The sequence below is a fragment of the Equus quagga genome, chromosome 1 (genome assembly GCF_021613505.1).
Source record: "Equus quagga isolate Etosha38 chromosome 1, UCLA_HA_Equagga_1.0, whole genome shotgun sequence".
Lineage (NCBI taxonomy): Eukaryota > Metazoa > Chordata > Mammalia > Perissodactyla > Equidae > Equus > Equus quagga.
The window spans coordinates 151,515,544-151,542,058 of NC_060267.1; the positions used below are offsets into that span (position 1 = coordinate 151,515,544).

At 42.5% G+C, this 26,515-nt stretch overlaps 1 protein-coding gene across 1 annotated transcript in view; it reads right to left on the reverse strand.

Moving 5' to 3' along the window:
* Nucleotides 1-2,894, reverse strand: part of STT3B (STT3 oligosaccharyltransferase complex catalytic subunit B) — a 108,965-nt gene extending 106,071 nt beyond the window's left edge. Inside the window, exon 1 of the mRNA XM_046669751.1 lies at nucleotides 2,448-2,894. Coding sequence (XP_046525707.1) covers nucleotides 2,448-2,761 — 314 coding nt within the window. The 5' untranslated portion in view covers nucleotides 2,762-2,894. The remainder of the gene's footprint in view (nucleotides 1-2,447) is intronic.
* Between the last annotated feature and the right edge of the window lie 23,621 nt (nucleotides 2,895-26,515).

Genomic DNA, 26,515 nt, shown 5'->3' on the forward strand with positions numbered 1-26,515 from the left:
TTTTTAAAATTTTTCAACAAGAATGGATTATAAGAATGCAATGCCTAACTACTTAAGATCTTCAACAGATATGAAAAGAAATCAAAAATGAGCAAATAAGGGATTTTTTTTTGTCTGAAACCTACTTCTCTCATTAAGTCACCTGAACTAGACATTAGATTTATATTGGCAAATCTCTGTTCACAATAAGAGATAGGGACACAATTCCTTTATGATAAAAGGCTGTTTAGTACTAATCTAACATTATGAACAGAAACATTTAATCACAAATATATTAAAATGTAAATATTAAAACTATCAGTAAGCAGAACACCTAAATTAAGCAGGTCTTTAAGAACGAAGAGGTGCATATACGTTTAGATTAGTGTATACAAATTATAATTCAAATGTTATGCATTTAGCTAAAGGAAAATGTTTCTGAAATGTGTTTTTATAGACATTTTCATGCGGATAAAAAAGGTTTATGCTCTCTAAGTGTATTCTCGAAACTAGAGAAAGAAATCAACTTTTCATTCTTTGGAACACTTGGGGAAAAAAAAAAAAAGGAATATTATTTGTGAAGCAACCCAGTAAGACTTTTCATGATTACGATACTCAATTTTAGTAGTACTCTTTGGCTGACTTGAGGTAGACTTCTAATCTTCCTCCAAAATAAGGAAAAATGACAAAACTGTCTCATCATTCAGTTGTGAATTTTTCTACAATCCTTAATTTCAGCCTCAACATCACTACTAAACAGTATTCGGCCTTCCGTTTGTAAAGATGATACTCTCTGGGAACATTATTCACAATTTTTGTTACCCGTAATGTTTGCCCAGCCATACACTTCTGCTGTTGTAATGTGAAAAGACAGAACTTTCTCTTTTCATGTTGTTCAGTAAAATATTAGCAGTTTTCATTTTCTGGTTCCAATTTCATTTTTACCTAATTTGCATAAGTGTTTCTAAGCTAAGAATAAGAATACTGTAACTAGCTAACAAAGCTTCACGGTAATTTATTCTCTTCTGTGATTCCAAGTAACATAAAAGTTATTTTTTAAAAAGTGTTAGGAAAAAATGAAAACCTCTAAAGTGGAATTAAAACGTTTCACGGAAGAATGCCACAGGAGCTAACTGAGTACCTAAACTGAATTCTCCATGAGTGGGCCCCCCTGGTGTTCCATAGACGAGGCACTACCAATTTTTCTATTCACAACATAACTTTAATCCAACATTTGAATATATGGTAACTCACTCCCCAAAATATTTAATACCTATATATTTAGTAACTCTCAAGAAGATTCTCTTTCTATATTTCAAATGATAAATATCCTCAAGTCTACTTAGGTCTAATTATAAGCAAGATTAACTCAAGGCTGATAGGCCAGCAAGATGAATTGAGTTAGTTTAAAAGGCATACGATCAAGCAGAAAAAAATGAAAAAAAAAACAAACTCAGATTGGACAAGTTGGAAAAAAAAATAAAAGCAATCTTCCTATCTGGATAACTCATAGCCCAGTCTGGCGTCTAAAGTAGCTAGTGCTCTTAATGGAGTAATTCCCAAAAACATCCAGGTCAGTTCCTGACACATGTGCAACTTCGGTAGTATAATCCAGGGCTTGGCTCCTCGTCACCGTAGGACCGTTTGTTCTCATCCACAAACCTTCCTGCAGAGACCAATAAAGGAACTAATGCAATGCTTTCGGATCTCGTGCATAACCTACCGAGGGTGACAGTTGGGCTAACAGACTAACGATCTTGCTCTAGAAAGCGACCCGAGATAACTGTGGAACAGTGAGGCGCTGAGTGCACTTAAGGGCCTTGGAAAAAGCCACTCTTGAAAATATCTAATGTTAAACAAATAAGAGTCCCCAGCTTTCAGATCACTTTCAGGGATACCATTTCCTTTGCCACAACACCTCGCTCCCTTTTTCCCTTCTCGTATAATGAGAGCAAAAAGAGACACGGGAAAGGCGTGCGACTGCGAGGCTGGCACGCAGGGCTCCCGCACCTCTGGGCTCCCCTCCGACGGCAACAGCGCGCCCCGGGCCGATCCAGCCCAACCACAGAAACGCGCCCGCAAAACGCAGGAACGCGAACGCCGCGGGCGGCCGGCCGGGTGGGCGGGAGCCCGCCGCGAGTCGGCGAGGAGCGACCTGCGGCTCCCGGCGTGGCCGCTCCGGACCCTGCGACCCGAGCCCACGGCGAGAGGCTCCGTTCGCCCTCGTGGGGGTCGTCACCCTCGCCCGGCCGGGCGTCGCGGTCCCACTCGGGGACCCCGACGCCCCGCCTCCGGCTGCTCGGGGGAAACTTCGCCCCCGGGCAGGGGGCGCGCCCGGAGCTCCGGGAGCCGCGCGCTCCGCCGGGGCGCGAGCGGGGCTCGGGGCCAAGTCCGGGGAGAGCGGCGGCGGCAGAGGCGCCGGTCCCCGTCCCCGTGCCCGCGGCGGGGGAGGGGCGGCGGACACTCACCAAGGGTCGAACTCGTGAATGATGCTTTCGAAGCGAATGACGGCGAAGAGGCGCGAGCTGAAGCCGGCCAGCCAGGCCAGGAAGAGGATGGTGAAGGAGAGCAGCGACTGCCAGCCGGCCGGCTGCGACAAGCCCCCGGACAGCCCCGCGGGGGCCGGCTTTGGCGGCGCCACGCCGCCCGCCGCCTTGTGCGCGCACTGGGCCCCGGGCCCGTGGTGGCCGTGCCGGCTGTTCCCCAGGGCCATGAGGCCGCTCCACGGGGACGAGTTGAGGGACGACTTGTGCTTGCTCTCCGGGGCCGAGGGCTCCGCCATGTTGTGCCCCGGCGGCGGGTCTCGCTCCTCGCCGCCGCCGCCGCCGCCTGGTGCGAGGGGTGCTGGGCGGGGACCCGGAGGAGAGGAGGAGGAGGAGGAAGAAAAAGGAGGAGGAGGGAAGAGCGCCGCGCGCTCCCGCCCTCAGCGCCGCGAGGCCGGGGGACAGCGGGTGGAGGCGGCGGCGGGGAGTCTCCGCCTCAGCAGCGGCCGCGACCGCCGCTCTCTCAACTCGGATGGCCCTTGCGCCCCACTAGCCATCCGTGTCCCCAGCGCAGCTGCGGCAGCGGCGAAAGCCGACGGGACGAGGGCGCCAGAGAAGGAGAAGCAGCCGACGGAGGCGGCACCACAGCTCGGAGCAGCAATGACATTCCCCCTCACACCCGCCGCCCGCCCCGCCGTGAGGAGCGGGAGGAGGAGCCCCCTGGAGTCCGGGCGGAGCTCAGGCTACCTCTGGCTCCGCCCCCGACCCAACAGGAACTGGCTCTTCCACCTGTCACAATGCGACAGGTCCGTTAGGGGGCGGGCCTAGGCCCGCGGTGCCCGCCAATAGGGGGAAGAGCTGGGGCGGGGCTTGGCCCACCCGTTCTCCCCCTCCCCCTCCCGCCCCTTCGCCCGGAGCGGCCGTGCTGCGCGGCTACGGCTTCATTGTCAGTTGAAAGACGCGGTTTCGCGCGCCTGTGTTGTCGGCGAGGAAGGGTGCTAGGCGGCTCAGCTCGCTCCATGGAGCTGAGCCGGGCCGAGGGGTCGGGAGGTGGTCGAGAAAAGTGGAGCGGCCTCCGTCAGAATCAGTTTCAGGGAGGCAGGGAGCGTGGCGCCGAGTGGCCGGGCACTCGCGGGCTCTCCGCGGTCGTGACTTTTAACCCTCTTTGCGCGGAGCGCCCGCCACGTGACTGAGCGCGCAGGCGCGCTGCGCCAGCCCTCCGCGCGTGGATCTGGCCGGTAGGGCTCCGCCGCCCGGGACGCCCCGCGGCCGGCGCAGCGCACGAGCCGCGCTTGTTGGCGCCGCGGTCGGCCCCGCAGGCTGCGAGAGAAGACGAGTTTGCCGGCGCTGGAAACTCATCGGAGCCAGCCGACAAGCCCCTAGCTCGAGGAAGACTTAGTGGGTCAGGCGAAGTGCGACTTTTTCTCGCTTTTTTCAATTCTTGCATTTTCCTAGTTGGAAAAATAATGTTTGTTCACTGGGAATATGGGCAAATGCAGGAATTCATTGTTAACGGCTGCATACATTCCATCAAACGAGTGAAACTATTTAACTTTGCATGGACTTTCAGCTGTTACCCAATTCTCTCTAGGAAGTGATTACGGACTGAAGATACTGTACAAGAATTTTTGCACGTCTAGGTCGTATGTTTATACCTTCCTCCCCTTCCTCACCCCCCCCCCCCAAAAAATAAAGTGCTGCTGAGTAGACTAAACTCAAGGCAAAATGAGTTTAAACATAAGTGGAGCAGTTGGAAGACTAGAATTGCTTTGATATAAGCCCCATGAAGGGCACAGAGCTTTCAGTATAGTCAACACTCAGTAAATGGTTAACTTTTCGTGTACATTAACAGTTAATTGTCCATTTTGTTAGGCAAATAACATCTGAACTTAAAAGCACGTCTTCGCGTAGTATTATAAAGGTACTCAATCATTTTCTTAAGTCATCAAAAAATTAAACACATTTAGAAAATTTAAACACACTTAGAAATTGTGTTTCAATAGTAGATCTTTTCAGGGGCTGGCCCAGTGGCCGAGTGGTTAAGTTCGGGCGCTTTGCTGCAGGCGGCCCAGTGTTTCCTTGGTTCGAATCCTGGGCGCGGACATGGCACTATTCGTCAAACCACACTGAGGCAGCATCCCACATGCCACAACTAGAAGGACCCACAATGAAGAATATACAACTATGTACTGGGGGGCTTTGGGGAGAAAAAGGAAAAAATAAAATAAAATCTTTAAAAGAAAAAAAATAGTAGATCTTTTCAAAAAGTTAGGTAAATGAGCAAGTATACTTAGTTTGAGGTCGCTCTTTGAAACTAAGGCATCCAGCTACTCTTTTAACCTGCCAAGTGATAACTTTTCTCTCATTTCCTTACAAGAATAAATAAATAGTCTCATTAAGGAAAGAATGGAAAGGTTTCCAGAAATAGACTTTCCCACTAACAATTTACTGATCAATATTTATTGAACATCTAAATTTTAATGAGAATGATGATAGGATATTAACTGAGCCCTGTGGTACGAGAACGGTGATGTGCTCTTTCTGAGAGCCCAAACTGTGTATGCTAAAATGACAGCCTGTAGAGTATTTGTGCCCATGTTCCATGCACCAAAGTTCTTTTTGCTGAGGAAGACGGGCCCTGAGCTAACATCCATGCCCATCTTCTTCTACTTTATACATGGGACGCCTACCACAGCATGGCTTGCCAAGCAGTGCCACGGCTGCACCCAGGATCCAAACCTGCAAACCTGGGCCAACGAAGCAGAACGTGCACACTTAACCACTGTGCCACCAGGCCGGCCCTATTTTGTGTTTTTATTTTAGTTTATTTGGCTGTTTCTATTTGATGTCTTTTGTGTAGATGCTCCTTATGAAGTTCTACATTCCCTTCTTTTGCTTCCTTTTTGGTTGTTTAATGACCAGAGTCCTGGTCTGAAAAGTGACAAGGCTTGATTTTAGTCCCGTTGTTGCTTACTAGCCATGTATCATTGGACAAGTCACCTGCATTGGTTGCCCTTTCTAAAAGTCAGTTGTTAATATCAAATGAGATAGCTTATCTCAAAACACTTTGAAAAATTGTTAAGGAACATATGCAACCACAGGGCAGCAGTGAGGGTGAAAGCAGTGGGAAAAACGCCTGTTAGTCTTGTTCTTCATCCATTCAGTCACTTACTCATTCACTGATTCATCAATTATTTGTTGAGCTGCTCCTTTGTCCTTGGCCTCCAAGTGCTATGCAGGCACTGAGATGCCGTAGGGAACATGGGAGACGTGGTTCCTGCCCTCACGGAACTCACCAGCCAGCCCTAGAGTGCTGGGCATTGATTAAACCACCACATTGCTAAGTACCAAAATGCAATGTGACAAAAACTATGGCAGAGAGAGACACGGAGTTTGATCTGCACAAGATGGGAACATTACCCTGAGGCAGCAGCACTAGGGCTGATGACTTAGGGTGAGGATGAGATGGACCAGGGAAAGAAGAATGGAAAGAATTATCCAGACAGAGAAGCACACGCAGAGGCCATGCAGTGGGGCTAGGGAAGCAAGCACAAGGAACCCAGAAAAGGACCGGTATGACTGCAACACAGATAGTGGAATAATGTGGGATAGGAGTTGAAGAAATGGCTAGATAGCATAGGTTATGTTCAGGGGTTGTTTTTGTTTTGTTTTAACCTGAGAATAAGAGGGAGCCTTAAAGGCTTTTAAGCAGGATGTGGTGTATGTGAGATGGAGTGAGAGAGATGATCAGATATATGTGTTTTGAAAAGAGTACCAAGAGTGCAACACGAAAATCACGTTGGGGAGGGGACCAGTAAGAGGTCTCATCAGTCTACCCGTGCGAACATCTGAGATTTCAGAGGTCACTTTTGTGAGGAATGCGTTACTGAGGAACCACTAAGGAACCTATAAAAATAAATTATGACATTCTCAATTTCCAGCTCACCAACACAGAAAAATGGTTTCTAGTTTGCACATGGAACATAAATGTATAGCTTTGCCTCTCTGCACCTGAACTTCTTGATCCTGCTAGGTGCTTATAATGTCCTCACTGAGTTCAAAACTCTGGGGAATCAGATAATCCAACATAAACGGGACAGTATGATGAGCAGAGTCGGGGGGACATCAGGAGCAAAGCAGACGGTGGGCCCAGACTAGGGGCTTCCAAGGGGAGGTAGTATTTGAGCTGAAACTTGAGGGATGAGTAGGAGTTTGCCAGACACACCAGGAAGAGGGATGGGGGCGGATTCCAAGCAGGAACAAGAAAGTCCCTGGAAGTAATACCCAAAGTTTAGTATTAATGAGAGTGTGTTGGGAAATGAGGCTGAAAGAGAGATAAGAGCCGTGTTATTGAGGACTTGTCTGCCTGGTTAAAGAGTTTAGATATTAACCTTTAAGCAGCTGGGAGCCACTGAATCATTTTGAACCACAGTAAAATGGTCAGACCTGGTTGATGGAAACAATTTTTTGACAGCAGTGTGAAGAGTATACCGGAGAGGGTGAGAGTAGAAGCAGGGGGACCAGTAAGGAGGCATTTGCAGAAGTTTAGGCAAGAGAATTGGAGAACTGGATGCCAAAACTGGGACAGCAGGGCCCAGAGAGGAAGGGATAGATGGGAGAGGTATCAAGAGAGTGGGATCCAGAAATTGATGGTGGGGGAGAGATAGGGGAAGTGGAGGTGAGGATGAGTCTGGAGTTTCTGAATTGGCCGTTTGGGTGGGAGGTGGTGTCACAGAAATGGGGAGCATAGGAAAGGAGCAAGTTTGGAGGAAAGATGATCAGATCAGCTTTGGACATGTTATGTTTTAGTCTCTTTAGGACATCCAAGAGGAGTTGGCTCTCGGGCACTTAAATAAAGTGATATGATGCTCAAGACAAAGGCTCTTTCTGGGAATAAAGGTTTGGGATTCTGTGGCTATGGACTAAATTTTGGTGAAATGAAATTTAGAGATAATGAGAGAAGGGTGGAGGATGGAACCGTAAGGAACTCCCAAATTAAGAAGCTAGAAAATGAGCCTACAAGGGAGCCCAAGATAGAGCAGCCAAAGAGTAGAAGAATCAGCAGAGTGATGTCCCAGCAGCTAAGAAAGGGCTATAAAGTGAGGCCAGCAGTGACAGAGTGCAGAGAACTGAAGTGTGACACCGTTGAAAAGTGTACCTTGTATTGGCAACCAGGAGTTCGCCAGTTACTTTAGCAAGGTCAATTTTAGTGAGGTGGTAGGGAGCAGAAACCAGATGGCAGTGGGTGAGGAGGGATTGGAAGCAAAAGATGTGGAGGCAAGGAGTGCAAACCACCCTTTCTAGAAGTCTGGCTTTGAAAGCACACAGAGGACCAGGTTAGAGAAGAAACGGCAAAATGACAGATCCTCAGTCCCTGGCATTTCCCACTGTGGTCAAGAAAAGATTTAAGTGATGATAATGTGTCTCAGGAATGGCACAGGTCTGAGAGAAAGTTTCATCCTTCCTGGAGGAAGAGAAACAGCGTGACACATACTCTTGTATGGGACACACCAAAGTAGAGAGCCGTCAGAGTGTGGCATATAATTGGCATTTATAAATATTTGGTGACCAAGAGACTTCTTGTCTCTTATGTTGTCCCCTTCTGACAAGCTTTGGTCAGAGTACCTGCCTGGTGACCCATAGCACCAGTGGAGGACAGGGAAGCAGGGAGGGAGAAACTGAGGAGCTTGTGAAATCCCAGGTCTGCTGCCTAAAAGCACTGTCGTGTGGTGGTTTAGAACATAGGCTGGGAGACATGCTGCTAGGGGTCAAATCCTGACTCTCCTTCTGAGTTACCTGGTCTTGGTGAATTCTTTCACCTCTCTGGGCCCGGGTATCCCACTCTCTAAAGTGTGGATAAGGATTGCACCTTCCTCTTAGGGTTGAAATGAGGAGTGAATGAATCAATACATGAAAAGAACTTCGAACAGCACCTGGCACAAAAGAAGCATGCAATACATCTTGTTTTTGGCAATATTACTGGGACTACTTCTAGACCAATGACAGGTGGGCTATGAGACTTCCCTCCCGGGATATCCTTAAAAAATTCTCCGTTGACCGGAGCCTGTCTGAATGCATCTCTGTTTCTTTGAACTGGGAAGTGCCTGCCTCAAATCAGCCACTACTTAGGAATGCTGTTTCACGGAAATATCTGCTGGATAAACTAGCGGGCAGCTAAGGTGGGAAGAAAACCTCCGGGAGTGGGTGTGGTAGGCAGCTTCTAAAATGGCTCCCAGTGATCCTCGACTCCTGGTATTTGTACCCTGTGAATCCCCTCCACTTGTGTGTGGGGTGGATCTAGCAACTTACTTCTAACAAACAGAATACAGCAAAAGTGATGGGATGTCACTTTCGAAATTAGGTTATTAAAAACTGGTCTCTCCTCTCCTGTCTTCTCCTTCCTCTCCTTCTTCTCCTCTCTTTCCTCTCCTCCTTCTTCTCTCTCTGTCTCTCTCAGCTGTCACTCTGAGGAAAGCAAACATTCATATTGTGAGAAGCCCTACATGTCATGGAAGTTTTGTCTCGGGCCAGCAACTTGCAGGGACCTGACGCCTGCCAACAACCAGAAGAGTGAGCTTAGAAGCAAATACTCCCACAGCTCAGCCTTGAGATGACTCCAGCCCCATATGACACCTTGATTGGCATAGTGAGACACCCTGAGCTAAGCTGGGCCCAGATTACTGATCCGTAGAAACAGTGAGATAATAAATGTTTATTGCTTTAAGCCTCTAAGTTTGGGGGTAATTTGTTACACAGCTTGGATAACTAATATAATAGGAATAAAGAATACAAGATTTATCAGCAATCTTTCTCATAATTTTCCTGAGAATATACCTAAATAACCTGCAAGGATGAAAAGAAACAACGCTACTATCACCACTTCATCATCCAAAGAATGTTCCAGGGCACACACCTCCCATAAGGTACTTTGGGAGAAAAAAAAGTTTTCCTGGCTGAAAAAATCCACATGGTTTATTTCCCCCTTAGAGATTTATGATAAACATTACCATTCTGCATGCTCTGCAAAGTCCTGCAGTGACTTGATTTCACCCAGCATGGCCCAAGCCTGTTTGACCCTAGGACCTCTTTTCCTCATCATGTTTATAAACAGACTGTGAAACACCTAAGTCCTAAGACATATTTTGGAAAACACTGCATGAGATTAAAGTTGACACTTCAACTTCAGCTCTAAAACTGGAAGGGCCTTTCATATGGAAGAACCCTGGATAGGTAGTTGAGAGTTGGGTAAGATCTTGCCAGTAAGTCAAGTAACTTTAGGCAAGTCACCGAAGCTTCCTGCGTGTACCTATAAAGTAAACAGAGCATCATGATCTTAAATGCTATACAGCTCGGCAAGTCTAGGAGGTCCTTCAGTGTAACCACAGAAGAGGAATCTAAGTACCGTGCAGGGACTGCGCCTGTCCTTTTACTGCTCTAGTGCCAGGTCCTAACTCTGGGTTTGGCACATAGCAGTAAATATGTACTGGATAAATGACTGAGTAAGTGAGCTGAGGTGCACTGCAGTATTATATTTTTATTTTATTTGGTACATACAAGTTAATAAAATGTCTCGGTAAAGTTAGTCCTTTTTTCGAAGTTGGTGTAGTCCCAAGTTCCCATGGGGAAATTTTCTATGCATTTAATGGAAAAGTTCAAATGAAAAAGGGGTGAAGACAGTGACTCACAGCATTACAAAGTCAGGCAATAGGTAAGTGCTGCAGGGGAATATGGAAATAAATAATACCCTCCAATTTATGATCCAACAAAACTGAAGTCTGCCACTTTTCCTGTAAAGGGCCACACAGTAAATATTTTCCGCATTGTGGGTCATACTGTCTCTCGCACCTACTCAACTCGTGGTAGCACGAAAGCAGCCATAGCCAATATGTAAGGGAATGGGAGTGGCTGTGTTCCAACAAGCACAGCCACACCACAGGCCGTGGTTTTTTGACCCTTGTGGTAGAGGAATAAAATGTTTACTCAGATCTAATCTAACTCAAAATCCATTATGGGGCAGAGAATTTTCTCTACCGTGAGAAGAGAGAAGAGCTTGCATGTGGGCAATAATCAAGGACACTCATGAATGATTGGCTTAGTCTTAAAGAATACATAGGATTTTTACAAGTGAGATTTGGAGGGTGGAGAGAGTGCACTAGAAGCAGAGGAAAAGGAAAAGTAAAGCCATGTAGCGAATACTTGGGAATGAGCTGGTAATCGAGTTGAGATGCATTATCACATTTTATCTTTATTTGCTACCATTAAAACAGTGGCACATTCCAGTCTTAAGGCTTCAGGTCATATAAAACAAGTTAATTTTCTGTTTTAGTAATTCTGAAAGTTCACATTTCTGTGTCTGCTATCTCATGGGTTCCAAAGAAGGAAAGTGAATCAATTAGGTTTGTATTTGGCTGCAAGTAACAGAGAGGCTGAAGGACAATGACTTCAACAAATAAATGTTTATTTTCTCCCATACCATGAAGTCCAGAGAAAGGTAGTTGCTGGTATTGATTCAGTTGCTCAAGAATGCCTTCAGAGTTTCATGTCCTTCCACTCTGTGCTGGATTGTCTGTTGTCAGTTCATCTTCACCCCCTTCTATGGTCACCTCTGCATTGCATAGGAGAAGCTGGGCACTATGTTTCCCAGATCCTCTTCCCTGTATGGTTCCATGTTAGAGTTTGTCAATGAGTAGAGTTTAGTCAAGATTTGGAAAACAGGAAAGAAGGAAAGGTGGTTCCAGACAGGAGGAGAAGAATGAGCAAATGTAAGATTCACAACATCTTTTTGACTGCTATGAAAACCACTTAGATCGTTGTCATAGAGTAAGACAGCTTACTCTATGGGAGCTTTTTTAATGAGACTTGGAGTAGTTTCCTAGAGAGCTTTTCAGAACTACCTGCTTCAGTTCTTCAGGTTAAAGTTTTCAAAGTCTGCTTCCCTTACCCTCACCTTCAGGCAGCAACTTCCCTGATCTTTATTCTCTCTGATCTTCCAACATTCATACAAGTAATTATTCCTATATTAAACTCTTTATTTCTGAAATGCCTAGAGTACCTCTGTTTTACTAATTGGACCCAATAATACACATTCAATTCCCTTAGTATGTTGGTTTTAAGACTGTTGCCTCACTATTGTAAGATAGCTGCTGAAGCTCCAGACATCACATCAGCATTTGAGGCAGAATGTCAGGAGAAGGGGAAGTGTCAATCACATATGTCTTCATTTTTTAAGGAAAACAAAAGTTTTCCCAGAAATTACCTTACCTGACTTTCCCTTAGGTCTCATTGGCAAGAATCCACCACCCCCATTTCCCAAGCTCATATTGACTATATTGCTCCAGGGCTCCAGCTTCACTTCTTTAGGCATGTCTGGCCTTCCTGAAGCTTAAACAAAAATCCTGAAATTGGGTTTCAGTAACTCTGATTGGCCTGACTTAGATCATGTGCCAATTCCTGACCAAATGCCTTGGTTAAGGGGATGAAAAACACTCACTGGTTTAAGCTACCCTGGAGCTGAAGTTTGAGCAATCCTACACAAATCTTACTTGTAGAAAATCTGAGGCACTGTTACAGAAAGGAAGCAGAACTGGATATTAGGGAGAAAAAACTAATTCTCCACTCTACATGGGATAGAGAATTTTGGCCAAGAGCAACAAATCTCAGTATAGTTATTTACACTATAGTGTGTATATGAGCTAGAAAAAATACCAATAAACCTAAAATTTGAAGAATACATAAAAGAATTATTTTGAGGAGGGTGGCAGACAACTTTCCTTATTGACTTGTGCTTGATTCAGATCTGATATCAATCTAGAACAGAGGTTTGCAAAGATTTTCTGGAAAGGGCCGAACAGTAAGTATTCGAGGCTTTGTGGGCCTTACGGTCTTCACTACTCCACTTTGCCAAGGTAGCGTGAAAACAGCCCTGGACAACATGTAAACCAACGAAGTGACTGTTCCTGTAAAACTCGACTTATCAAAACAGGTGGCAGGCCAGATCTGGTCCACAGGTTACAGTTTGCCAACTCCTCAATTAGGCTATTCCTTACCCCTGAAATGCTGCAAACTTGGGAACTTGGTGTTATTATTATTATTACTTAATTCTATACAGGGGTAATAGATTCACGTGAAGACTCTCTCCCTCCTTTTCTCCTGCAGCCGAATTCCTTCCCTCTCCTCATCCCTATAAGTAGTCATTTTTATTATTTCTTTTTCAACATTCTTTATGGAAACGCAAACACATATGAACATATTTTCTTATTTTTCCCTCTTTTTACACGTACTACACACTTCTCTCCATCTTGATTATTTTTTTTCTAAGCATTTGTCTTCAAGATCTTTCCACACCAGCTCATAGAGAAATTTTTTTCTGGCTTCATAATATTCCATAGGATGGATGTACCATATTAGTTTAATCAATAACCCATTGGTGGGTATTTGGGCTGTGTCCGGTCTTGTGCTGCTACAAACAAGGATGCAATGAATAGACTTATAAAGAAGTAATTTCTTCCACGTGCCAGTGTGTTGGTTGGAGAAATTATCCTGAGTGAAATTTGGTGTAGGTGTGTCCATTTGTAATTTCAGTAGATAAACTGTCCTGCCTACAGGCTTGCATCAATTGTGTTCTCACAACAAGTGAGAGGCCCATTTCTCAAGACTCACCAACAGAGTGTGTTAAGAAACTTGGCTTTTTGCCAAAAAGTGAGGTTCAAACTGGTAGTTTTAATTTGCATTTCCCTTACGAGTAAGGCTGAGGGTACTTGATTTTGTATTTAAGGCAATCTTTTTATATCCTCAATGAGGCAGAATTGCCTCACTGATTGTGTATCTTTAAGTGTAATTATTGGAGTAGTATGCTCCAATGTTATGGAAACCATTAACATGTATAGTTTTATTTGCCAGTTGCTCAGAAAACGAGGTCATTCATCTATATTGAATTCATGCAAATCTGTTCTTAAGAAAAATTAAACTCTTCTACTGTTCAATTTAGCGTATCCCCTAGATTATCTATTCTAGATCATGTACTTCATGAAAGTACTTTCAGAGTAATGACGGGATTTTTATGGTGCATTAAGAAACTCAGGTAGAAATTTTCTAAAGATAAAGTAACTGTTAGCAAAAGCTTCCCCAGATAGAAAGGTGGTTGTTTCACTTTGTTTTAGTGTCATGAAGTTTTGTGCCTTCCTGATGTGTAACTGTCTGCTTCTTCCGGAGAGCCTTCTAGGAGCAGACAAGTAAATAGGTCACTTTAGCAAATAATATTTTCTTTCTATCTTTTTTTTTTCTCCCCAAAGCCCCAGTGCATAGTCATGTATCACAGTTGTAAGTCCTTGTAGTTCTCCCATGTGGGATGCCACCACAGCATGGCTTGATGAGCAGTGTGTAGGTCCACGCCCAGGATCTGAACTGGGAACCCGGGGTTGCTGGAGCAGAGCGTGTGAACTTAACCACTACGCCACCAGGCTGGCCCCAATGTTTTCTTTCAATGTATTTCAATCACAGTTGCAGCGATTCTGATGCTGTACTATCACCTATCCTATACGGTTGTGTTTTTTATATATTAATCCAAGCAATGACAGTATCAGTAACTTCATTATATTTGCAAGAGAATTTATTATCTTATGTTCTTATAAAATAAGTCAGACTGAAGTTCAAAGAAGAAGTTTATAAAATATGGAGATGCTATCATTTCCCCCTATAGGTGTCAGGAAAACAGGAAACTTGAAATAGGGACTCTCTCTTGCTTAACAAGAGAATTTAATATATATTGAGCCTAACAATTTGTGTATACATTTAAAAAAAAATCTCCCCACTTCTTTTGATTGTAAACTGTTGATATATCAAATGTTTAATTTTAAAGTTAGTTACAATAAATATCATGTGGAAGAAATGTATTCCACTTAGTAATTACACAAAACAAACTCATTTACTAAGGAATTAGAAGAGATTTTGTTGGTATTAAATTAGTGACACAATGAGGAATGGAGGGTGCATTAACTGGAAGTTATAAAATCAAAAATTACATTATAATTTTGATAATAAAAGCAAAATTAAAAGGAGTTGAAGGGATATATTAATTGTAAAAATATTCCAAACATCTAAAGCATTGTAAATGCATTTACCATTGGGGTGTTAATTTTACTTCTGATATCGTGGGTTTCTTAGGCTCTTTCAGTTTTGAAAGAACAGATATATTTGGGTTACTGGGTAATGGAATTTATTGAAAGGATGTACAAAGGAGTCAGAGAGACAGGAAGACATCTCTGCAGCTGCCCACCTAGAACTCATAGAAAACAAGAAGCTATTTTGGAACACACTGCAATTCTGGTGGCTCAACAAAACTTTGCTAGGCGAATAGCAGGACCTGTCATCTTCTTTGGGCTCAGCAGCTCCCTACGCTGTTCTCTGTCCATATGCTGACTCCACTGTTGTCTTGGTTCCCATTGTAACTGCCTCTCCTGTCTACCCTCTAACTCACTCATACTATTCTTGTTCTCAACAACTCTTTACTCATACTTCCTTATGTCTCCTACTGCTTTGGGGCTTCTGCTTACTGCTCTCTCTTAAACATCTCTCTGCTTCCATGAAAACTTTGCACATCTGTCTTAGATCAGTTTCCCTGGGAGCAGACCCTAAGATGAGATTTTGTGAATTATTAAGGAAGTGCTTCAGGAGAAATCGGTAAGAGGGTGAGAAGGTCAAGGCAAGGGAAGAAGCCCCAGTGAGGATGCAGTCTCAGCTAGGTCCAAGGAGGGTCCTCTGGCCTAATCCCAGTGTGGGAGTAGGGAGTGTAAATTACACCTCTGACGTCCAAACTGGAGGCAAAGACCTGATTCCTGCTCCCACACCTGTCGGTCACTGGTGAAGGGCCGAGGAGATGCATGAGCTTTTAGGTACTTCTGGCTCTCAGGTCATCAGAAGGGAAAGCTTGGGCAAAAGCACGTGCACGTGGTAAAGGGAGATCTGAGGATCTTGGATATGGTTGGAGCGTTGCTGTCAGCATCCCTCTCAGGTTCAAATATGGCTCAGATTGGAGCTCTCTAAGAGAGAAAATGTGATTGGGTCCAGAAGTTACCCTCCTATAATAGGGTGCTCCTATTGGGCTGTTGTACTGGGTCACTCACTCCGTAGGCTACTGGATACTGTAGAACAGGCATATTTCTCTAGACTTGTCAGTAGTGGCTCCGGTAGTAGGGTCACATGCTACAGTGCGTGGTCACCTATGTATAAAAAGCCTCAGATAGGTGGCTGTGGCTCTGACAGACAGGCTGAGGCTCTTAAAAGAGAGCAGAGTAACTGGCCTGCATCATATGTCTTGCGTGGTCTGTGTCAGTATAGATTAGTCTATTTTATTTTAGTTTATTTTCACCTAGATGCATACTTGCTACTTTAACTTTTGTTTTGTTCAAGTGTGTCTTGAAAGTAAGCCACTATCTCTATATCTCAGACCTAATTTTTTAGATGAACAGGGATTCTAAATAGTAGTTACCATTCATGTACAGGAAAGGGAACAGGTACTTGGTATTTTCTCACTTAATTTCTCAAAATAAGACCCCAATAATACCTACATGAAAACCACCTGGGGTTCTTGTTATAAATGCAGATTCTTGGTCCCCATACCCAGTATGTGGGGGGTATGGCCTAAGAGTCTGCATTTTCAGTAAGCACCCAAGGAAATTTGATTCATGTCAAAGTTTGAGAACCACTGCTTTACAAAGTAGATATTATCCACTTCTTTTTACTGTTAAGGAAATGAAGCTTTAAAAGGCTAATTCACCTGAGGTTTTACAGCTAACACTGAAGGCATCTCAAAAGTCCATAAAATGAAGTTTCCGTTGACGCTATATTTGCAAGGTGAAAGTTTACTTGTTTACAAATATGTTTACTATCAACTTGAAGGAAATTTCAAGATGTCTATGACTACATGGTGTCTCTGTGTAGATCATTTCATTTGAGCTAACTGCAGCCTCCCAGTAGTGTGACTACAAAATTATAGTTTGAGTTCTTCTACATTCCTGCTAGAAAAAAAGACCTGAGTGCAAAGCGGAGTCAAGGAATTCTGTGAAGCTAGAGGGGAGGGATTGGTAGATGAACGTCATCAAGAGACGGAGGTGGTGGTTCAGCCATTTTGTTCCAGACACAGAGATAGTGTGTGTTTCATGAAATGCTGAGAAGGTTCAGCACCTTATCCTTGTTCCATGCGATAGGGCCAGGATTGCTGTCCTTTGTGTAGGATAACCTGAGCATGTACATGAAATTTTGAAGTGTTGCTTTTGATCCAAGTGAGAATGCAGGAACTGGATGGGGCTGAAGTTCTATCATTTCCAACATATAGTGCAGCCCTTGCATGTCAGGACTTGGGTGTGTCAAGAAACGGCCACATTTCTCCAAGAAGGGTGGTTTGAAACACTGGGCAAAGTAATAGCAGCTCTTGACCTGCTTGTAGAAAGATGGAGCATAGTGAGGAAAAATCTGATTTCCCTGTGTTTTATTGCCCATAAAACATTCTTCTAGGGAAAATAACTTGGAGATACCCTAGTAGGTAGCAGGGTCTGATCCTAAACCTTGCATGTTTGAAGCCAGAATCTGTGTTCTTTCTACTAAATTCTTCTTTTGCTATATGTGTTGTTATACACTGAATGTGTCACCTCCAGATTCATATGCTGAAGACTTAACCCCCAATGTGACTGTATTTGGAGATAGGGCCTTTAAGGAGGCGACTGGGGTTAAATGAGGTCATAAGGGTAGGACCTTAATCCAACAGGACCAGTGTCCTTCTAAGAAGAGGAAGAGACATTAGAGATGTGTCTCTCTCCTTTGTGCACAGGAGAATGGCCCTGTGAGGACGCAGGGGGAAAGCAGCCTTTGATGACACAAGGAGAAATCTCACCAGAAACCAATACTTCTGGTGCCCTAATCTTAGACTTCCAGTCTCCAGAGCTGTAAGAAAATAAATTTCTGTTGTTTTAGCAACCCAGTTTGTAGTGTTCTGTTGTGGTACCCCGAGCTGACTAAGACATGTGTACTGAGAACAACCTAGATGATCAATACATTTTTCTTTTAGTGACTTTCCTTACTCTAGCATATTCATAAAAATTTTTGAAATTCCAGCATCTTAAACTTATGAGATTCAACTAGACCAAATGCAAGAAACTTACTAACACATATATCTCATTTACTTAAGAAACCCAGGAACACTAAAAGTACCCAGAAGGCTTATGATTTGAATTCTTATTTTACCTATATTCTAAAATATATTAGCATACAGCAAACATTATATTTAATTTTTTTTTTTAAAGATTTTATTTTTTCCTTTTTCTCCTCAAAGCCCCCTGGTACATAGTTGTATATTCTTCGTTGTGGGTCCTTCTAGTTGTGGCATGTGGGACGCTGCCTCAGCGTGGTTTGATGAGCAGTGCCATGTCCGCACCCAGTATTCGAACCAACGAAACACTGGACCGCCTGCATCGGAGCGCACGAACTTAACCACTCGGCCACGGGGCCAACCCCACATTATATTTAATTTTTATGTACATACTTTAAATGAATTTGAAGACCACATCCATAACATCTTGGCTATAGAGAATCTAGTTTAACCCTCATTTTATAGATAACTGAGAAGTCCAGAAAGGCGAAATGACTTGTGAAAGATGCATAACTTATTAGTGGCCAAACCAGTATTAGAATCCGGTTCTAGTAACTGCTGGTATATTTTCAATGCCTTCGAATTCACCACACTAGGTACTATATTACAAAGGTAATAAATTTGACCATAAAATATGTTTTAAATTCGCAAGATAATACGGATTATCAGAGACAGAATACTTACCACCTTAACATTTGGAAAAGAAAGTGTTATTTTGGGCATTACTTTTTAACAAGAATTTTGAGTTGCATTAGTCAGCTACTGATACAATAATGCTGTATAACAAATAACTCCAAAACTTAGTGGCATAACACAAGCGTTTATTTTCACCCATGGGCCTGTGAACAGTCTGATTCTGTGGGGCTCAGCTGATATCAGTGTGGCTCAGCTTCAGGTGTGGGGAGGGTTGAGGTCTCCTCCATGTGTCTCTTCAATTTCCTTGGACCCAGTTGCTATTCAGACCTGCTCTTCTCAGGGCAGATGGCAGAAGCTCAAGAATCAAGCCAAATCATGCAAACACATTTAAATCCACTGTTTGGTAATGTCTACTGATATTTCATTAACCAAAATACATCCTGTGACCAAGTCCAACATCAATGGGGAGGGCCTGTATACATCACCAGCTCTCCTGGGAATCATTGCAAAGTCTCACTGGCAAAGAATATGAGTGTGTAATCCTGTTACAAGAGAATGACGAATTGAAAACAATAATCTAATCTATGAAAAATATCGCTTGTGGTTCCTGCTTATTAGAATATAGTTTCTAAAATGTAGTTTATATAATTCCATGCAGCAAATTTATGAGCCAAAAGTAAAAATAAATTTCAATATGCTTTACACATTTTCTTAAGACAAGGAAAGATAGTATTAATTAAAAGTTCTATATTTCTTGAGCAAAATATATGTTTCCTCTGAAGAATATCTGTTTTACTTATATGCAATGCTTTGTTTAAATGAGAAAAAAAGAGATATATTCTGGTTGTAAACTTGTCGTTTTGGAAAAATTTTAATTATGTGAGGAGTTTTAATGTTTAGAGTGTGTAAAGCTAACTTTGTTTACCTAGTCATAGACACAACTGTTAGTTAAAAGAGAGTTCTGAATCCAAGAGTGTAGAATTTAGAGGCAATAAAATAGAGGCCAATACAGAATCCAGGAAGAATGACAGAGAAAAAGCTTTGTAGAGCCCCAGGAATGGGAAGGAATCCTATATAGACTCATGTCATCCATATTTTAATCCCATCTAGTCAGAATTGGGCACTTTCCTTTTGGGCTACCCAAGTGTCACTTCTGACCAAAATCTCATTTTAAACAGGATTAAGAAAAAAGATAATTTATTAATTTACTAAAGTGAAGGTCCCAGGGTTTGTTTTGGTTTCAGGTACAGCTTGATCAGGGGCTCAAACAATTTCACTAGGCCCTCATTTCTCTATCACAACATCAACTTGGTACCATTCGCTTCCATGTTGGGTTCGTTCACAGACAGCCTTTTCCCTTGTAGTTCAAGATAGATACCATATCTCCAAATATTTCAACATCTCATGTTCAAATGAGAAAAGAATGATATGATCTTTTGTTTTAGGATACCCAGTATTCACATTGTATCGCAGTTGCTCTGAGATGACAATGTCCCCATCCTTGAACCAATCATCGTAGCCAGGGAATTGTGATAATTGCCTTAGACTCAAGTCACATGTTCCATTCTGGAGCTTGATTCTGGACCCCCACCTGAAGCATGTTGGTTGAGAATGGGGGAAGAGAAGGTCTCCCATGGGAAATGGGGTTACAGTTAACAAAAGACAGTAATGTGGATGCTGAGTGCCAAAACAAGAGATATTCATAAAATAGGTGCACATTATAATCCCATTTCTGTGTTGTATTGGAAATATTCTTTAGCTGTTTTATAGTTATATGCAATTTATAGGAATCTAGTAATAAGCTCTGCTAGGAAAATGTCCTTCATGTTCTATACACTATGTCACTTGAGCTTTCCTGTCACCTTTATGTAGTGTAATACTGAATAATTACAATAACTACCATTTACTGAGCATCTCCTATGTGCCAAGCACACTGAGAGCTCTCATTTAATCCTCAAGTCAACTCTGCCAAGAAAGCATTGGTGTTCACGTTTTTAAAATAAAGAAATAAGGTGCAGAGAGGTCAAACACCTTTTCTATGAATGCATAAAAAACCTGGTAAAACTTGTAGACTGTATTAGATAATATTAGAAACGAATTAGCCTTAACTCTCAGTGGCTTAATACAGCTCAGGTTTATTTCTCACTCATGGTTCACATCCAAGTGGGCTTGTGGGGGGTTCTCTTCTGTATGATTGCTCACAGACCTAGCCTGACTGAGGCTTTACCCTCATATAGTTATAGCATCTGGACCAAGTGGCTTCCTCCATCGCCAAGGCAGACGAACAGAGACCTGGAGAGTCACACACGGGACTGAGGAATTAAAATTTTCAGTGCAGAAGTGGCCTCTATCACTTCCACTCACAGCCAATGGACAGAACTAGTGACATGGCCTTAACAATTACTAGTGGCCTAGAAAATATAGTGGAGCACTTGGATATCCAGAGAGCAGCAAATATCACTAGTACAGAGGCAATCCCAGACATTTCTGACTATAAAATAGGTATTCTGTCCATTAGACCCCAATTTCTTTTGGGTTTAGCTAGACTTTTTGTCTAGCTACCTTTTATTTCATTGTTTTAAAGTACCAGTTGTTAAAGATTTCCCTTATAGAAAATGTAGAAAACAGCATAATAGTCACAGTAACCTGGTGATTAAGAGCATGAGCCTTAGAACCAGACTCCCTGAATTTGTATCCTGGCTCTTTTTACTTGCTGTGTGCAGTTGGGTGAGTTATTCAACCTCTCTGTGTCTCAGTTTTGTCCATCTGTTAAAGGGAATAAAATGATGTTCGCAATAGGGTCTGCATAACAGGGTTTTCAAGATTAAATGAGTTCATTAAAATAAAGCATGAGGACAGTGAGTGCTTAATAAATCTTGTAATTATTATTGCTGAACCCCTTAGCTTTTCACTGAGAAAAACTGTTTCTCAGCTGCAAGATGTAACTTCAGAAAGAAAATGTGGAAACGTGTGCACTGGGTCACAAAGGCAACCACATGAGAGGGAATAACAGTGCAAACCTCAAACCACTATTGGAAAAACAACTCAAAGGTCATGTTCAGTTGAAATTGGTTGAGCAGTGTGGTCGTCTTTATTGGCGAAAGCAAGTGCGTGTGCAGGCATTTGTGTGCAAGGTACAAAATGTAAAGCAGCAAGATATTTGACAAGCCACACGTGAAATTCAATCTTGGTAGTCCCTCCTCATGTATCCTGTACATAATGTAATATATTTGGACACAGTCTTGTATATTCATGAACTGAGAAGTAAAACCTAAACTAAAAATACAGACTTTATTTAACCTACTCTCGTTTCACACATACACACAAAAAGAAATATATTCAATCTCTTCTTGGCTACTGAGGCCTGAAAACATTCGACTTAGGTAAATGCATTTTAAGAATCCCAATTCTTCTTGAACTCTTATTCCTTCTTTGCTAGACAGTGCCTCTGGGGAATGTGATTTCTCAGTGCCTCTGCGTAGGATTCCTGGGCACCGTTAACTCCTCACTCCCTCCCCCAGGGATGTAGGACTGAATACCAGCTACCGGCAGGTTGTCTAACCTGCCCAGGCAGCCTTCTCCCACCTGCCGGCATCTACTGGACACAGGCAACTCTATTTCATTCCAACATTGAGAACCCCACCAAATATTTGTGAGAATAAAGTCTTGTTCACGTATGCCAATAAATCTGAACCATTACATTTATTTCTGCTTGAATTCAAGTTTTTGCTTCTCTGAATTGAAAGCACTCATTAAGTCCATGTGTTCACAAGCTTAGTATGTCACCAAGATCAGAAAAACCCTCAAGACTCTGAGTGCACTTTAAAATTTACTTTAAAAAACTAAGTAATCTTGAAATAAGAAATTCAAATATCTACATATACTATTTAACAAAAAATAATAAACGGTTAATAGTAGCTTCTATGAGTATAATAAGGGCCTTAATTTAGTTTTCCTCTATTTTTCGCTGTTCATCTTTGTGTCCTTTAAATAAGAGTGATTTATTTCACAATTTAAACATAATTGTGGTTTTGTGCCTCTGCCTTAGTACTAGGGGATGCCTCGTTCTAGATCTACTTCAAAAGAAGGTTTTATGATTTCAGAGGGATAGTGAAGCGTATTGAAGTTAAGAAGTATGTAAGTACAGATTATATAGCAGACACTGACCAAATATTGTTGACATTAAGATCTGTGGAGGAATTCATAATGCTCAGGACAGGCAGCAAGAAATAACCCTGAGAGCTCCCAATATGTTTAGGAGGCTTTTAACTCTACAGATAGGATAAATGTAAGGAATTTATTCAATTAATATTTATGCCCCTCTCAACCAGACACAGGACATTTTCTCCAAGTCAATGGCACATTTATTATTCTAGTTTTCTTTGGGATCCAGGTGGAGCTATTTATTTTCCAAACAATAGCCTATAAAAATGCACTCTGTTCTTTAATAACTGTTTCTGGCTCTCCACATTCGTTTCCTTTGCCAAGTCATATCCTGATCTACATTTTAAAAAGTGGTTACAAACTTCCTTTGAAGTTATAAAACCCTCTAGAGGTCAAGAAGGTACAACATCTTGGGCACATTTTACTCCGGGCTGAGATTCTGCTGGAAAGATTTGAGTAGAGGGAAGTGATGAATTCTGGATGGTGTCTAAACATTGCACAACTAAAATTTTGAAGGGATAGGAGTAGGTTTTATGTGTTCTCTAGAGTATTAAAAAACAGTAACACATCAGGAAGCCCCCTTGTTTCTCTTATACTGATGGTTCCTGTTTAACCTTCCTTAGAAATTCCAAACTACTTGAGGAAGAGATGATGAGGGGAGAGAAAAGAGGTGTGGAAGGAGAAGAAAGAAAGTAACACCGTTATGAGACACACTGTTGGAGAGACAGAAGCAAGACAGATTTCTAGAGAGTACGGAGAGTGGGGGGAAAGATCTTTTATACAAATATTGTTTTCAATTAAAAGTAACTAAGAATCTAACTATAGCAAAACATAGCTGTGAGATATCAAATGATTGAAAATAAGAAATTTGTGTGCTAAGGGAAGAAATGCTGCTCAGGTGTTGACATGAACAGACAAGCTTGGGCAAGAGGGAAAGCTGGGCCTCAGATAAGTAGACAGGTAGTGTCAAATTGTCCATAGTTTTCTTTTCCATCTTGATGAACATTTTGTTATTTTTACGCTATTGCTAACCAACAAAATCAAGGCTTATTTTTCACAAGTTCTATAGCTGATTTGTGTACTCTCAAATTTATTTGTGTTTACTTTTTAACTTTTTATTTGAAAATTCTAGATGTGTAGCAGAGTTTCCAAATACTCTTTAGTCAGCTTCCCCTAATGCCAGCTTCCTATATAATCCTAGTACAATGATTAAAACTAAGAAATTAACATTGGTACTTGACTATTAATTAAACTACAGACTCTATTTGGATTTCACAAGTTTTTCCATTAATGTCCTTTTTGTGTGCTAGGACCCCAAGTTGCTTTTAGTTGTTTTATTACTTATTGTTATGGACTGAATATTTATGTCCCCACAAATTCATATGTTGAAATCTAATCCCCAATATCATGGTATTTGGAGGTGGGGTCTTTGGGAGGTAATTAGGTCATGAGGGTGGAGACCTCATGAATGATATTACAAGAAGAGGCCAGAGAGCTACCTTGCTCTCTTTCCACTACGTGAGGATGCAACATGAAGTCAGCCGTTTACAACAGGAAGAAGGTTCTCACCAGAACCGGACCATGCTGGCACCATTATCTGGGACTTCCAGCTCCCAGAACGGTGAGAAATAAATTTCTGTTGCTGATAAACTGTCCAGTTTGTGGTATTTTGTTCTAGCAGCTCTAGCTGATTATTTACTGCTGCATAACAGATTGCCACGACCATAGCAGCTTAAAACAACACGTTAATTATCTCGTAGTTTCTGTGGGTTAGGAGTTTGGGCTCAGCTTCTCTGGATCCTTTACTTAGGGTCTCACAAGGTTGCAATCAAGGTATCAGCTGGGCTACAGTCTCATGTGGAGGCCAGCCTGGGAAGGAGCCACTTCTAAGAATCAGGTGTTGGCAAATTCATTCCCTTGAAGCAGTAGGACTGAGGGCCCTGGCTTCTCGCTGGCTGTTGCCTGGAAGCTACTCTTAGCCCAGAGAGGCTGCCCTCAGCTCCTTGCTGGTGGGCCTCCCTCCCAAAATGACCGGTTACTTCTGCAAAGGCAGCTAGGAAGAGAGATCCCTTGAGCGAGTCTATCAGCAATATGTATTCTTACATAATATAACATAATTACAGAAATGACACGCCATCACCTTTGCCATATTCTCTTGGTTAGAAACAAGTCAAGGGGAGGGGATTACACAAGGGCATGACCACCAGGGGCTGGGGATCATGACTGGCCCTGTAGACTCTATCCGACACAGCTGTCATGTCTCCTGAAATCTGTGACAGTTACTCAGTCTTCTTGTCCTTCATACCCTGGACACTTTTGAAGAATACTGATCATTTATTTTATCGATTTGTGTACTTTAAACTATTGTGTTTATAATAGCTATTAAAAACTTTTTCTTAGAAAATCGTAGGCACATTTGTATCATTTGCCCTCCCCCAGACGCTATGCTACTGAATAGTAATGTGTCTCTTGTATCTGTCTCTTTGTTTTTATTTCCTGAGAGATGTTGGAAAAGAGACCATATCAAGCATGAGACCATGTTAAAAAGTAATGGATTATGTATCATATGTTGCGAGCCCTAAGAGTGATCACATCTTTGATAGAAATCAGAAAATTAGGAAAAAAATCTGGCTTGGGAAGCATAGTGAACATTTGTTGTTTCCCCTCTGGGAAACCTCCCCAGCTCTCAGTCTGTGCAATTCAGATGGAGAGGACTCCACTCTTAGCTCTAGCAGTGGGCACATCTGTTAAACCCATGAGAGCCCCACGCCACAGTGATTGGTGCAGGGATTGGCCCGTTAGCCCATCAGAGCCACTGAGATGCTCGAATGAAATTCTTTCTGGAGTTACTGAGAAAGAGGCAGGCATGGTATGCCACAGGACTTTACCTCATAGGATATAAGCTTGGAACTGTAGAAAGCATTCTGCTATGTATATTAATTAATGTTAGGTTTTGCTATGAGACAGAAAATCCAAGTTTACAATAGTTTAAACAAGATAGGAATGTCTTTTTTCTCACATAAATGAAGTCTTGAGGTATGCAATTCAGGGCTGTGTTGTGGCTCCAAGGTCGTCAGAGAGTGGTGTCTTTCTCTCTTGCTCTGTTGTCCTTGATAACATGGCTCTACCTGATGGTCCCAGATGGCTGCTTGAGCTTCCAGGTTGTAGGGAGGAGGAGGGAGTGAAAAGGGATCCTTCAAGGACACTTTCTGGAAATTGCTCATGACACTTCTACTTGTATCCCATTGGCCAGACTTAGTCATACTACTATGGTTAACTGCAATAGAGGAATGGAAACGTAGTCTTTATCTCAGGAAGCTGTGTGCCCAGCTGCAAGTTAGAGGTTTTATTACAAAGGAGTAAGGGGAAAACAGCAATGGGAGGACAATGAGGTTTCTCTGCTGTATCTCCAAGAAAGGAGAGCCTGACTGAGAATAGAGCCTGTCCTGAAGGAGCAGAGTTGAAAGATGAAAATAAATCACTCTTGCCCCAATTATAGCTTTGAACCTCTGGATCAAGCTGCACCTGAAGCCAAACTACCCCTGCTACTTAAGCTAATAATCTTCCTTCCTACCCACCTCCTTACTTTCTTCCTTCCTTCTTTCCTGTCTTCTTCTTCTACTACTTTTTTTTTTTTTTGCAACTGAAAAAAATCTTGATTGGTACAGAAAGGAGGATTCTCCCAAAGACCATACAAGGTCATCTTTATTCCTTTGTCCTTTCAAGCTCTCCATTCCCCTCATAATTGCTCAGAATGGCAACTGAGTTTTCCCTTTGATCTCCTGGAGTCCAAATTATGCATCTACATGCTCCATTTCCTTTCAGCCTAAAGGAGAGGAAACTTACTTGTGTTTCTTAGAACTTGCATTCTTGCATTTGATTAAAAATTTAAAAAATATGTTGGCTTGTAAATCTCTACTAAGACTCTTAAGCTGGAATTCTCAGCCCTACCTAGTGTAGGTATATTTATTTATCTTTAGCAAATGCTTCCTGGAATTCTTTTGCTATTCAGTAAAATCCTCTGTCAAATAGCTTGGCTGCATACCCACCTTAGTTATGACTTTTATTAACATTAACAGCGTCTGTGGGAATTAGAGCTTAATGGATTTCT